A 14,478-nucleotide genomic window follows, 5' to 3' on the forward strand; every position below is an offset into this window, starting at 1 on the left:
TTTCTTGAATCTTGAATCATACTTATTTCAAACAAACATTCAGTAACTGAGGTTCCCAACAGATATACGTTATAACATGAAAAGGCATGAAAAGCATAACAAATGCAAGAGATTTTTTTCATGCGAATAGGAGGTAATATATGAAAACCGATACGGTAATAAGCTCCTGTGTTATTTTTTAGTCCGATATCAGTCTTCAAACATACTTATACTTACTCTTCTACTTATTTTTGCTTATCATTTCTTTAATGTATACTTTTTGTGATAGGATCTATAAATGTTAATGTATAATAACGTGCATTATTCCCGTATTGAGTTATTAAAAGTAATTTCTTCTAATTCTTCTAACGGAACAATTATGAAATACATAATTGCAATGTACACAGGATACATTACTATCACACATATTACATTATCAGAATCGATTAGAGGAAATATGAAACATTTTGATTAAACATTGCATTCCAAATGCCTCTTCAGCCGTGGAAGATATTATTAGATTCTGTAGCTCAATTGCTATATTGTGTACGTTAAGTATAAATACAGGTTGATCACTTACTACCGGTTCATTGGTTTGATATAATACAGCTAGTATATACTATTTAATTTTAAAAAATGTTTGGCAAAAAAGATATTTCTTTTACACTAAAATCATCCATACTTAGTCTAAACAGTTGGGAACCCACCACCTCTCGCTCTGTCGTTGACACTGACGTCCATAGGAGGGATAAAGAACAATTAGGGGAAAAGTCTGTCCAGTTTTGGAGAGGTAGGTCCCCTCCCATGCCAATGTGCGCAAATAGCTTGACACAATTCGCACTGCTAAATATGTTATCGTATTTTCTACATGGCCAATAAACGAGTTCGTACATCGGATACGAGACTGTGAGTTACAATAATATAGGAAGACATCGGTAATTGTTATATTATTATGGTTGAATACATGAGTTACGAATCAGATATATTGTTTACGACATAATATGGTGCTTAATTGTATTATAAACTCATTATTGTATACACATTAATACGATTAAAGGAAAAAACACACAACACACATACTATTAGTATCCATTGAATTGAGATTAAGTGTCGAACACATTACCATAATTATTCACATGTTGTAATACACTGATTAATATGCACACTATAACTTGCATAAAATGGATAAATATGTTCTTATTAGGTGCCCGTATCTGGTTTTACGCATCAGTCAATTACATTGGTTCGAATCTTCCTCACTGGCACCAATTCGCTGGTGAGTGCCTTATATTGATCGTATCTTGGGATTGCTTTGAACCATGGAGATACTCCTCCATTTTGAAGGGCGAGGGGGGGGGGGGGGGGGGCAGTGGATTCGGGACAATATTTGGGTCATAGAACGCCAACCGCTAGTTGTAGAGAGTTATTTTTTTTTTATAAATTGTTCAGAATATAAATTATATATGTTTATATTCCTTCTTATGGAACTTTTTGTCCAAAAATGACCGGAAATGCTTTATTTGACCTCTGACCTTATTTTCAAAGGATACGGTATAGGTAATTTCACAGGATTTACGTATCTCCATGGAGGATGTTACTGTCCAGGTTCGTCGTCAGAGCAAGTTCCTCTTCACTACCGTCTACTCTATCGATGTTATCTGCACAACGGAACTGACTTTCCTCAGAAAATGGTGTACTCTGGTGTTTTGCAAGAGCTTCATTCATGATGCGTTCGAAGAAGATATAAGAGTGTAGGCGAACGTAGATAGTGTTGGGTAAGCTGACAACAACAACATTTCTCTGAACCAGTACTATGTATGTTGCTGACGTTGGCATAACTACTTGATGGTGTGAATCCGCTTCTGTCTCATGTTATATTTGTTCATTGTTGGCCATAGTGCATCATGACGAAGGTTTTCTTTCATCTACAAAAGACTCAACCTTCTACTGCGATCAGTAAGTGTAATAGATAAACACGTTAACTTAGTTGAAAGTATGCATCTGAAATCAAAGAAGAAGCTGTTTGAGCTTACTCATAGTGCCAACGCATCAATTCCCCCACTCCAGTGGTAGTTTGGACAACAATGTCAACACATAGGTGTCAACTTGAATATTCTCTAAAGGTTATTCAATGCGATTGCAAAACTGCAATACAAGGAGATTTAAGATGTTACGTCGAGTCATAATCTTTTGGTATGCCTAAATAGTTAATACATAAAGCTGGTCTGATTATAAGGTTTCACTGAAATGTATTTTTTCTCCTAATAAATCAGGTGTTTAACACTTTGACTGTTAGAGGTTTTTCCCGTTAGAAACTGCCAGTGTTTTATAACCAATTTCAATGTTTTTACTAAGCTGATTAAAACTACTGATTGATATGTAATTTAGACTAAAAAAATCATAACGATTTTAGCTTTACACTGGTACCAATTAAGAATTTTTTTACAAATTAATAGCAAAGGATCTCCGTGTTTGGCAGTCAGAGTGTTAAGAACTACACATCTTTCTCAAACTTTTCCTTTTTATAAGAAAAATGGCAGCTATTTTGAAGTATATTTGCCATCTTGAAGTTATTTGTATTATCTCCAGTGATAGTTTCTTGCAAAATATATGTTGTGGTTTAACAAATATTTGCCAAAATCGGATGCTTTAATACTGATATTTGGGTAAAATTGAGAGAAAGCAGCCATTTGAGTTATATCCAAATTAGCAATTTTCTTCATCTCCCTTTTTTCTCCATTTTTTATATGTTGTTCAGATGGGTCTTAGGAAGTACCTACAACAAAAATAAATTTTAATTTTGTCTAGGTAAAACCGTAGTTTGACCGGACTAACACACGTGGACTATTTAAAGGACTATAAAATTGTGTTGCCATTATGTTAGATGCGCGTGCTCTGTGCGCGGAACCGCCGATTGTTTGATCATTCACTCGGTATTTGGTTTATCAAGTTCAATGCGAACGTACGTCTAGGGGAAGCCCCGAAAAAGGCACACTTTGAATGAGAAGGCAAATTCAATGCTTATTATAGCTCTATCTATATTTATTTACAGCAAATTGTTGATGAAATTAAATATATCAATGTAAATAAGTGGTATTGATACAGTTGAGTACGTATCGGCTGATGATCTAGAAAAAAATAATCGGATGCTATATGTAAACTACAGTACATGATACCATAGATATTAAGTGTTAACATATTAATATTCACTACATTCATATGTTGTTGGAGTCTTCTTAAGCTTTCGCTTTTGTGATCATCAATTCTTCTTATTTTTTGTTGGGCTCTCTCTGGTGATAGTCTCTTTCTAGTTGTGTTTTAAACCCATTAATTGACTTAGACTGCAACGGGCAGTAAATTGTTCCATTTTTCGACAATGAAATATGAGAAAACCTTTTTTCTGTGCATTGTCCTAGTATTGCTTAAGAATTTTGAAGTTATGGCCTTGTGTTCTATGTTCTTTATTAAATATAAAGTAATCATTTAGATTTAAATTGTTATAACCATGTACCATTTTGAATAGTTGAATAAGGCAATAAGGGTGATGTGTTCGCTCGAACCATAAACCCCATGCTATTGGTGTTCCAGATTGATTATAATAACATAGTCGTCCATGACCAATAATATTGATGCTTTGAATTCATAAATTTTCGGTGGCCTATACTCGGTATAGCTTTCATCTGCATTCTGTGTTCAACATTCAATTATACATCTAATAATTGACTTAGGTCTATATTCTTAAGTTTATGTTTTTTTAATTCCTTATTCAAAATAGTACGACCATCTTATCGGAATACAACCTATAGTTTATTCAATGACGTTTATTTCAATTAATCTTTATTTCCATCATAACAAACATAAAATACAAATTTTCTCCTTGTCTATACTATTTTAATTTATTCATTATTGTAATGTAAGAACTTGAATTATGCTAAAAGTTATATAATATGTTTATGAATTTAAAAAAGTGAAACTGGGCTTTATGTAATACTTTCAGGAGGCCCTTGGCGTCTTTTACTCCATATTTGAGATGCGCTCCTGTTGTTAAATTCCGGTGTGAACCGGGATATCATTTTGTTTGTACTCACATTCCCTCCTAGCCACTCTTGTTTGTATTGAAGTAAAACAAACGACTTGAGTCATTTGCGTATTCTCCATTAATCAACGACCCTAATATCAGTCGAACGAAACAAGCTCTACTATATATTAGACAATTATATCAATCAATCCTGTAGTATTGTTTCAACATGGAGGTAATCCATGGTTTCAATTTGACATTTATATTAATGAAGAATATTATTAAGTCAATATAGTGTGTAGAATTTAAAATGCACACGCTTTGTGTTGAGTGTTGTGTTGTCATGTCGTCTGCGAAGATAAAAAGGGTAGAAGTAAAATGTCATTGTTAGAAAATTTATCTTGCATTAGCGTAATTCTATTATGGAACGTGTCGATTAAAGTACGACATCTCAATCTCCAATAATAGCCTCATCTCTCTAGACGTATGTCAGTTATCGATGGAAAAATGTCTTGTACTGCCAGATTACACAATTGAGAAGGCCAGGCGTTTCCGCCTTATTCTAAATATAGGTAAACGTAAGCTACCGGCAAGAGAACAGATAAGGACCCGGTTGCCCTTCGATTAAAAAAACAAATTACATCGTAAATTGGCTAAACAAGGTACGTATACCTGTTGTAAAGTAGCCGCCTTAATGACATTTTAAATGCGTCTTATTAAGGCCATAAAATTAAAATAATTTGCATTATATCCTTTCTTATCGGCAAACCTATATTATTATGAATTTTTATTTAGAAAATAAAAATCTATAGGGTCTACTGTGTGTCTCTTATAAACGGGGTCAATGGAGCACGCTCCCTCTTCATCCCTCAGTTATATATATACCTTACTTACTCAGAAGGGATAAGAAACTCGGTTTATAGAGGCTATGAACAAAAAAGCAACACACAGATTTCCTCAGCCTCACTAATCAGTTCTAGTCTAGTAAAAGTATGGTTGAACCTAGAACAAATTGCATATAAGCAGAACATGATATATGACGTCACAACCACCATATGACGTCATATGGGAATTGTGCTAATTGAAACATATTTACCAGACAAAACAAAAACAAATTCTATTGCCATTTGTTCTAGGTTCACCCTATTTTGACTTATCTGGACTTTCCCACTTTCGAGTCCACACGCAAACAAAATTTATTTTACATTACACTACTAATTGTATAATAATTGTATACAAGTTTGAATATTGAATGTTGGGGCATTTCTTTCTTATTTCAATTTACACATAAATAGTTTGCCTCGTAGAAAACGAATGTTGATAAAATGCCAGGGTTTGTTACAATATACAAAATGTATAAATTGTACTACGGGGATTTCAATCCATAAATTATCTTAGCTTCGTTAGTAACATCAAAGTCTGATTTTACGTATACGAATGTTTATCTCCGACTGGTACGTCTCTAGGCAAACAAAAACCAAACAAACAAAGAAACAAAAATTGAGATGTCTGTATTGAAATAGACAAACGAATAGACTAGCTTCTGAGGAATATTCGACATATTTTGCCACTATTACTGTTCGATTAATTTGAAGAATTTGAAGTGAGTACCATTTCGTAAATGTTGTGGCTTAAGTCTAGTTAGGATGATTTTTCTATAAAAAATCTTGAAGGTGATTCAATAAAGTGTAAAACCTGCAGACAACTATTAATAACATACTTTACAGTATAATGCATCTATAGGGGGCGCCCTATAGATAAGAAAGATTTTGTGGAAAAACGAGTACAGTATCCTGAAATTGCACAAATAAATGAAAATAGATTGAGTATGCTTGGATAAATTCTAAATAAAAATGAATACATCTATGAATTAAATTTAAATACCGTATTTTTTCGAATAACCGCCCCGGGGCGTGTATTGTTCAGGGGGGTTTGGGTGGAGAGTTTCTTCGAGGGAGGCGTTTATTTTATGGGTGTAATTTGGTAACACAATTAGAAGAAGTAATACTATATAAATACATTAAGGATTTTAACATAATAGGCCTACTTGGTACTGTAGATTGTAGATGTCAATAAATAAATTCTACTACTATCCGAGGAAATAAATAAACTCCCTGGGCGTTTATTCTATTTGGGGGAGGGGGAGGATTTTTATCCATCGAATAAATACGTCGAAACTCAACCGAAAATTTAAAATAACATCTTGTTTTAAAAGAAATGGGCCAAATAAATCTAAAACAGCGAGTAATTTATAGGCATACAATACAGATAAAGTATGTTGATTAATAACAAGAAATATTTCTTACAAACAACGCCGTTCGTTTTAATTATTGTTCTTTCGTCATTAAATGAAGTTTTTAAAGAAATACAGTAATGATTTATTATCCATTTTATTTGTTTAACACTCAGTATAGGCCTAGTACACATGGGGATTATTATTGGATTAAGTTTTCCTTACCTTTAGTGATTAAAAGAGGCTGTGAGCTTAATGCTCGTAATAGTTGCCTCCTCTCCTTTTGTTTATGTGAATGTCGAGGTTGTTTTTGAATGAATTTGTGTTTGTGCTGTTAATGACATGTTCTGGTAGTGAGTTCCATTTGTTGATTGCTCTGACGTCAAAATAGGTATCTCTCCTGATGGTTTTGTATCTAGGTTTAGATAGTGTAAGTGAGTGTCCTCTGGTTATATAACCTCCGGGGTTCTGCCTTAGAGTGAAAAATGATTTTGCCTCAATGTTTACTATACCACGGATAATTTTGAACATTTCAATGAGATCACCTTTATCTCGTCTTTCTTCGAGTGTTGGTAGGTGAAGCATTGCAAGACGCTCATCAGCGGGAAGATCCCTAAGTTCAGGTACAAGTTTGGTTGCTCGGTTTTGTGCTCTTTCTAAAATCTTTTTGAGTCCAACTTGGTTAGGTGACCACACTTGTACATAGTACTCTAAGAGTGGACGAATTAGCGTTTTATACAATGGGATGAACATCTCTTTATCTAAGTAAGTGAAGGTGCGCCTGATCATTGAAATTCTGCCATTAGCTTTTGCGACAATCTCCTTCTGTAGTTGATTTAGCTTATATTAATTAATGAAATCAAACAATCAACTTTTATTTCAGAACAAAGTCCATGGCCTACTAATATATAGAACAAAAATATAATCCTAAACAAAACTATATATAGTACTTTGCATATCCGCGGGGTAGGGGAGTTACCCCACACTAACCCCAACATTCCTGTAAACAAAATTTCTAATTAGCCAGAACCTTTGTCGTACAGCCGAACCGTACTAATATAATCGAACAATTCTTCATCTATACACACCACACACCATTCGCCAAAACTATTTACCATAGAATAGAAGGATTTGACCATTATTCAATGATAAATGCTCACTACTACTACGTTGACAGCCAAACGAAAACATTGTTTATTGAACAGTTCTTACGTCTCATAGACGCTCCTCTCCCAGACGTGCTTTGGGGTTTGAGCATGCCCAGTCCGAGTTTCCAAATACAGTACCCATTTTTTTAGCAATATGCAATAAGCTACCGCTTGGTAACTGTTTCCTAACGATTCCGTTCTCTTGAATATAAGTGCGGCGCGAAAACGTATATATTTGTACTGTAGTACTAGAGGCTTACATACAGGCCCACTACCACCATCGACCTCCTACAACCTCATGCATCATCATCATTAGCATGCAGCAGCTAGCATGCAGCTGTCAATGTACTTCACGGTTCATTGACTGGGCCAGTCTATTTTTAAACGCTGAGCTAAAAATAGTCTCAGGTCAACACTAACCAATGAGTAAGGCCGATATGAAAGAGTTAGGCGTCGTGCATCCCACAGTTCTTCAATGTAATTCCGGCGATTTCCGCATGGAAACCGATTAATTAATAACTTTCCGCTTGATTTTAGTTTTAAATTGATTGTCAATTTTCTGTTCGAAATGTATAACATTATCATCTAAATTCAATATATATTTATGCCTAATAATACGATACTATTTTTTTCAAATATAACGCATTTTTTACTGAGATAAAAATTTGCGGATGGATAATTCATTGACATCGATCAGAAAACAGACACGAAAATAGGAAAGAATCACCATAGGTTCTGCGAATGGGCCTTGACTTAATCTTGATCGTAAATTCATATTTTGCACTAAAAAGGCTGTGTTTAAATTTGATTAAAAGCTAGTCTTCCATAGTGCAATTATGGGTAATGCACCTACTACTAAGAAGGGAGACTCCCAAGAAAATGGTTGGTATTCATTGTATTCCATTCATAATACCGACGGTGTACGATATTTGGGTACATGTGAGCCTGACCTGACGTGTTGTGGTTTGAACGACGGTTGGACGTACAGGGCTGGACCGAACCGCCCTGTACTGACGAATACCGTACTGACTACCTTTCTTAGGCTTATGTGACCTAGGCTAGTATTAGTGATAAAAAGAGGAAGAGTAAGATATTGCATTGGGTCGTTATTTCAATATTCTACTACTAGCTACTACTAGCCTAGTAGAGGCTGTACTACTAGGAGCAAATGCATGATGCATGCAAGAAGTGAATTGCCTACTAGTTAGGCCTAGCCTAATTCGAATAATTAATTTAGCCTTTAATAATGTTATGTAATACAGTAATGTAGCCTATGTTTTTGTTTTTTTATTCGCCTTGGCTAAAGATACGGTACAGTATCCTAACTTCTGTTTGCTAAAGGTACGGTAAAATTGCATTACGTCATAATCAGACAATGGGGTAGTGGTACGTGTGTGACGTCATCGTATAAGGACTTTGGATTTGTTTTATCGCGACCTGAAAACAGTGATCACTATTTTCGCCGTCGTGTGTGACAAAAACTAAATGTAGCCTAGGACGTCTGTTATTATTGAAAAGCCAAAACATGTTGATTTTAATTCTAGAATACAGAAAACCGTTTCAAAAGAGGCCTACTACGTACTATAACCTATAGCCTCATTATATGAGTTTGTTGGTGTAGGGAAAGCGGTGCCAGGCTGTGGCCAGCTGCAGGTGTGCGCTGGTTTCTGTGACTCAGCCCTGGGTCTACTGTCTAAATCATAGTATTTGAGAGCCCCTTTATTGTCTGTAGGGGCCCTTTATTGTCCGCATTTGCTTGTTGTTTATGGTCACCATCTGTAAACAAAGTTTAATAAGAAATATAGGCCTAAATAGGCCATTTGAAATAAAACCCTCGTATATAGTAACTATGGACGAATGAACATTGAATTATAATTCCTTTACTTCTAATTTGGCTATCAACATATCAGATTATAATACTACTACTGTATGTTGTATAATAAAATAATATTTGAGATTGAGTGCATGTTTTAAACGCTTTATGTAGCGTCCACAAACCACATGAACTTGCTCTATTACTACAGCCTCGACGTTGTCGCCTGTTATTAAACTTCTGGATTCAACATTGCTAGGTCTAGCCCCGGGGCTGAGTCACAGAATCACCGCACACATCCATGCAGCCTGGCACCGCCGATAGGCATTCTCTACAGACGCGATATGAAAAAAAACCCAAGTCCCACGTACCAGCACCCCATTGGCTGATTATGACATAATGCAATTTTACCGTACCTTTAGCAAACGGAAGTTAGGATACAGTACCGTATCTTTGGAGCCACAGGTTCCTTGGCTCCAAAAAAAGGGTTGATACTTCATATTTGGTTAGAAGCATGAAATTGGGTATGGCAACTCTTATAAAAAATTTAAGATTTGAGGCCATTTAAAATTTGACCTTTGACCTCAGATAATGTCCGATTCCTCACAACTAGTAAACTGTACATCCTAGAAACACGAAAATAATGGCAAATGATGCAGAATCACTGTGTACTTTCTATTCATGTTTAATAGACACAGAGGCATTTACTGTAAATCAATACTATATGAGTTATTTTAAATAATAGATCTGAACCTTCTAAATGGAAAAAAATACATTAATATTAATAATTGATATTTACTGTATTTATATCATTCCTTTTCATTATTATGCTGTTTGTATCTTAAATTAAAAAATAACTGTAAGGTAATCCAACCCTCTCACAAAGATTTACTTAAAAGGCAAATGCAGTCGCAGCTCAAAAATCTAAAGGCCGTGGTCGATATACAAAATAACAAACCAATGCCATAGGCCTATATCATTTCCAAACATGCCACCCTCTTATGTTTTTCGGCAAGTATAAGTGGTCATACCCATGAATACTGTTTAATTTATTTTTAAAAGCTCCATACTTATTTGACCAGAGAAGCTATTGTTAACAATCCATTGCTAATTGCTCAAACCATTCTAGATATCACAATTTTAATTACATTTAAAAAATGTAATGTTACAGTATATTTTGTTGGTAGCTGGTCATACTCTAGACCATGGATAAGCAAAATCTGCACAAATTAGTACATGGTAAATTAAAAAAAACTTGCACTGACCATGACAGCCTCACCGGACTACCTTCAAAATGTTTGAAACGGCGAAGAACGTACTGTAAGGATGCGTGTTAACTAATGGTGTTTAAGGATTGTTTCGTCTTCGACAAACTTTTGGAATATAGACCTGGAAAATTCACTTACTGTAATGATACCAGAATAATGTTTTTCAGATGATAAAAATTAGCTCCTTATTACACACACTGTAGCCTACAAAGTTATGTGCGAAGATAAGAATTACATTCCTACAATGTTAAAACTCTGCACTATCTATAGGATTAATTGTTCCTATACCAAAGAAAATTTAAAAATAATGTTTTGTATAATTGAGGTCATTACAACGCCAGCCTTGGTAAATTCATCTAATAATAATGTTTGTTTTTTTAAATTTGAGAAAACTATGCCTCCAGATTGCTAGAAGTTGCACTCGTAATCAATATTACAGCAAATACACACTGTATAAAACATTATGGTGTTTTGCATTGAAAATAAGGGGGACCATCCCCCTAAAAATATGCGTGGGGGTGGGAGGAGCTACTGTATGAGTGAATAATCAATGGACTTTAACAGATAAATGTTTAGGCAATTGATTAGAATATTGGCCCAAACACAACCAGCTTGATGATAGGCAGACCGTTTAACCAGGGAAGAGTAAATAAGGTTTAAGGGCTTCTTTAGTTGGTGGTATGTTTTCATATGATCGCTGATTTTTTAAGAAAAGATTAAATCTAGCGTCAAACATATGGAATGATCACCCTCAGAATTCTGATACTTCAAGACTGAGAAAGGGCAACACGGTATTGCGATGGACTTGGACCAGATTGAATATTTCATATGTTGTGTATATTATGCTAGATTTAATCTTTTCACCAAAAAGAAACATACCATTAACTGGAGGGCTTGTTTATAATTTTCATAGTATAATGTTGAATTACGATACAAGCAGTTAGTTACAAACATTTTCATGTTTCTAGGATGTACTGAGGAATCGGACATCATCTTAGGTCAAAGGTCAATTTTTAAATGGACTCGAATCTTAAAAGTTCCGAATTTTTTATACAAGTTGCCATACCTAGTTTTATGCTTCTAACTAAATTTGAAGTATTTTGAGTCTAAGGAGTCCACTTTTATAGGCCTGTTAAAATATAGAGCTGCTAAAAATGATGTCCAAGTATTAAGGTTGGATGCAACAAGTGCGCTGAATTTAACATCACAACATAATAAAATTAATATTGAATTGTAAATATTTAGAAATGAAATTGCTATTACACACCTTGGAATGGATGAAAAATGAATGTGACTATCTATTATTTTATAAAAAATGGCAATAGAAACATAGATCATGTGATTCCAAAATGTATGAGTGAGGTGAGGTGAACCTAGATTTTTTTTATTTGGCCTTATTTAATTTCACTTAAATGATGAATTTAGACCCTGATTGTTAAAAGGGTTTTATTAGTTTTTTTATTCTTGACAAACAATATTTTTTGTAATACTTTTCAACTACAGTATTCTGAAATTGTTTGTAGATAAATATAAAAACGATATAATTTTAAACCAATCATAGCTCAAAAAATGAAATTAACATACTTAGAACCACTGATGAAAATTATCTTAAGATTCACAAACAATTTAAAAATAATAAAAAAAGTACTTTATAGTTTCCAATTGTGTCTCAAATTAAAGTAGTACCATAGTATTATTACTCCTAATGTGGATCCATGAGAGACTACCTGTGGTGGCCACATTGTGACCGGTTAGGGGCAGCATATAATTTAAACATTCAACATTTACAGTAGTTAACTTTAACACCATTAGATGATGATTGTGTAAAAGGCACTAAAGCTGAAATTTCAGACAGTACTAAAAAAGGGCCTTTTGTGTTTTGAATGTACAGTAGTGTATCTCAAATAGATTTTGCAACTAGGCTTTAGATATCCTGAAGTTCAGTTTGGACAAGGTAATCTTTTAAGACCATTGTGGTCATATGACCCTATTTTAATATTTTCACTGAAAGTTTCAAAGTCAAAGTTTGATTTATTTAAGCCATTTTAAATATTAACTATTGATTGATTTCTTAAGTCTACCTGTATCATTTTTAATAAAATAATTTTGCCTTTTTTATTTCCTCCAGTTTAGACAAATACTGTATTAATTTATTCATAATTTCCTCTTCTAAAATCTGTTTTTCTAGTTTACTGCTCTAAAGCATAATTTTTGTTTTACAATGATTCAATAATTGTTATATTATGACATGTGGCCATCCATTGTTACTTTGTTAAAATCTCTTTACGAACATTAACATAAAAATAAAAATGCCAATTTGCTAATGCAAATCAGTGCAAAGAGGATGTTTTTGGTAGAGAGGTCTACTGTACAGATGGATGTCAATTAAAGAAGTTTATTATGTTTGTAATCGGTTTAAATTAGGCTCAGAGGTGGAAGACCTTAAATTTAGCTTCAGACTTGGTTGAAGAAAGTGGGTGTCCCTGTCTACTTCTGGTTAGCACACAATATATCCTCATTTTGTTTCCTATTTTATTCTTTTGATTTTAAACATCATACACTTTACAGTGTCAAAATATTTACTTTAATTAAACCAGAATTTGTACGAATATAAAGTAATACTATTGTATTTTACTATTTAGTGAAATGAATGTCCGTACAGTATTTATTGTACAATAAGATATACCAGTGATAATATGTAATTGTAGCTTTACTGGTGCTGGTAATAATTGTTGGTATTACTATTGATCAGATCCTATACTAGTAGTAGTATAATTTAATCTGTAATAGTACTCTACTACTCTGTCCAAGTTTGGATCATCTGTGAGTGTGAGGTGAAAGTATAATAAATGTTCATGTTTTACCGAATTAAATTATTTGTTTTGTATAATGCACCTACTTTTAACGAGAGGCTACAGTTTAGACCAGAATTTTGGGCATGTAAAAGCGAGATGCGCCCTCTTTTAAACGCGATAAACTTTTACGAAAGAAATGAACATCCGACTTATTGAATTCAACTGGCCATATGATAAGATCATAACATCAGATAGACAAAATTTGTATATGAATTCATATCTAAAATTCATTCTTCATAATAAGTTTTAATCACATGGGTCACTTTTCATTCCGATGAGCTATAACAGATTCAAATATACTGTATAGATGAAATTAAGTAACTCACGTTATTATAATTTTTTGATATGATGATGTAATAACAAATTTTATTTTTGCTCATGTGAAGGAGAATTGATTGAGCAAGAACATATTAAAATCTTGGAGAGTATAGGGTGCGCATTAGCGTAATGTGCTCTATTAAGTGGGATTAAATACTAGTAGTACAAAAGAGAAAAAAATCCTATATTTAAAATTCGAGTGGCCATACTTGGTGACGTCAAAACATCCGGTAGATATAAATTTTACATGAATTGATATCTACAACTCATCGGCTTCCATAATAAAATTTAAAAAGTAGGGGTCACCTTTGATCCTAAGGAGCTATAATCGATTCAAAATAGGCTTATTTTTACACAAATTTGCGCACGCTTTTTAAAGTTTGATGTGCACGTACGTTGTTATTTTGCAATGAAAATTTATAGAAAGTAGTGAAATTGATCAGAGAAGGTATGAAGAACCAAAATCAATTGCAAAAACGGTCTTTCTATGCTGTGTGTGCATCAAAAATAAAGTTCATATTTCTGAAGGAGAATTGTTTGAGTATAACATATTGTCAATTGGAAGAAAACGTTTAAATGCGATATACGCTTTATTGAATGTGACGAACTGTGTCAAATGAGACAAAAATCTAATTCTTAAATTTCAGATGGCCATATGACGTCAAACATACTTACGGTCTAAATTTCACATGAATTCATATCTAGAACTTTTTACAAAAAAATCTGATCTTCAAAATTTTGAAAGATGACCCTTGACATGAAGCATACGTATGTTATAATTATTGAAGACACTAGACCTGACGTTTGGTTTGTAAAAATAATGCATATTACTTTAAAAACATTAAA

General features: G+C 33.7%; 1 protein-coding gene across 2 annotated transcripts in view; it reads left to right on the forward strand.

Moving 5' to 3' along the window:
- LOC144845464 (cAMP-dependent protein kinase catalytic subunit beta) overlaps window positions 1-14,478 on the forward strand; it is a 49,842-nt gene that overhangs the window by 8,933 nt on the left and 26,431 nt on the right. The window contains exon 1 of one of the 2 annotated variants that reach the window (XM_078702831.1): window positions 8,098-8,260. The exons of the other annotated variant lie outside the window; for it this stretch is intronic. Within the exon in view, the coding sequence (XP_078558957.1) occupies window positions 8,215-8,260 (46 nt within the window). The 5' untranslated portion in view covers window positions 8,098-8,214. Of the gene's footprint in view, window positions 1-8,097; window positions 8,261-14,478 lie in introns of those variants that run through there. 2 annotated transcript variants of the gene reach the window in all.

Source organism: Antedon bifida, chromosome 6 (genome assembly GCF_963402885.1).
Source record: "Antedon bifida chromosome 6, ecAntBifi1.1, whole genome shotgun sequence".
NCBI classification, from domain to species: Eukaryota; Metazoa; Echinodermata; class Crinoidea; order Comatulida; family Antedonidae; genus Antedon; species Antedon bifida.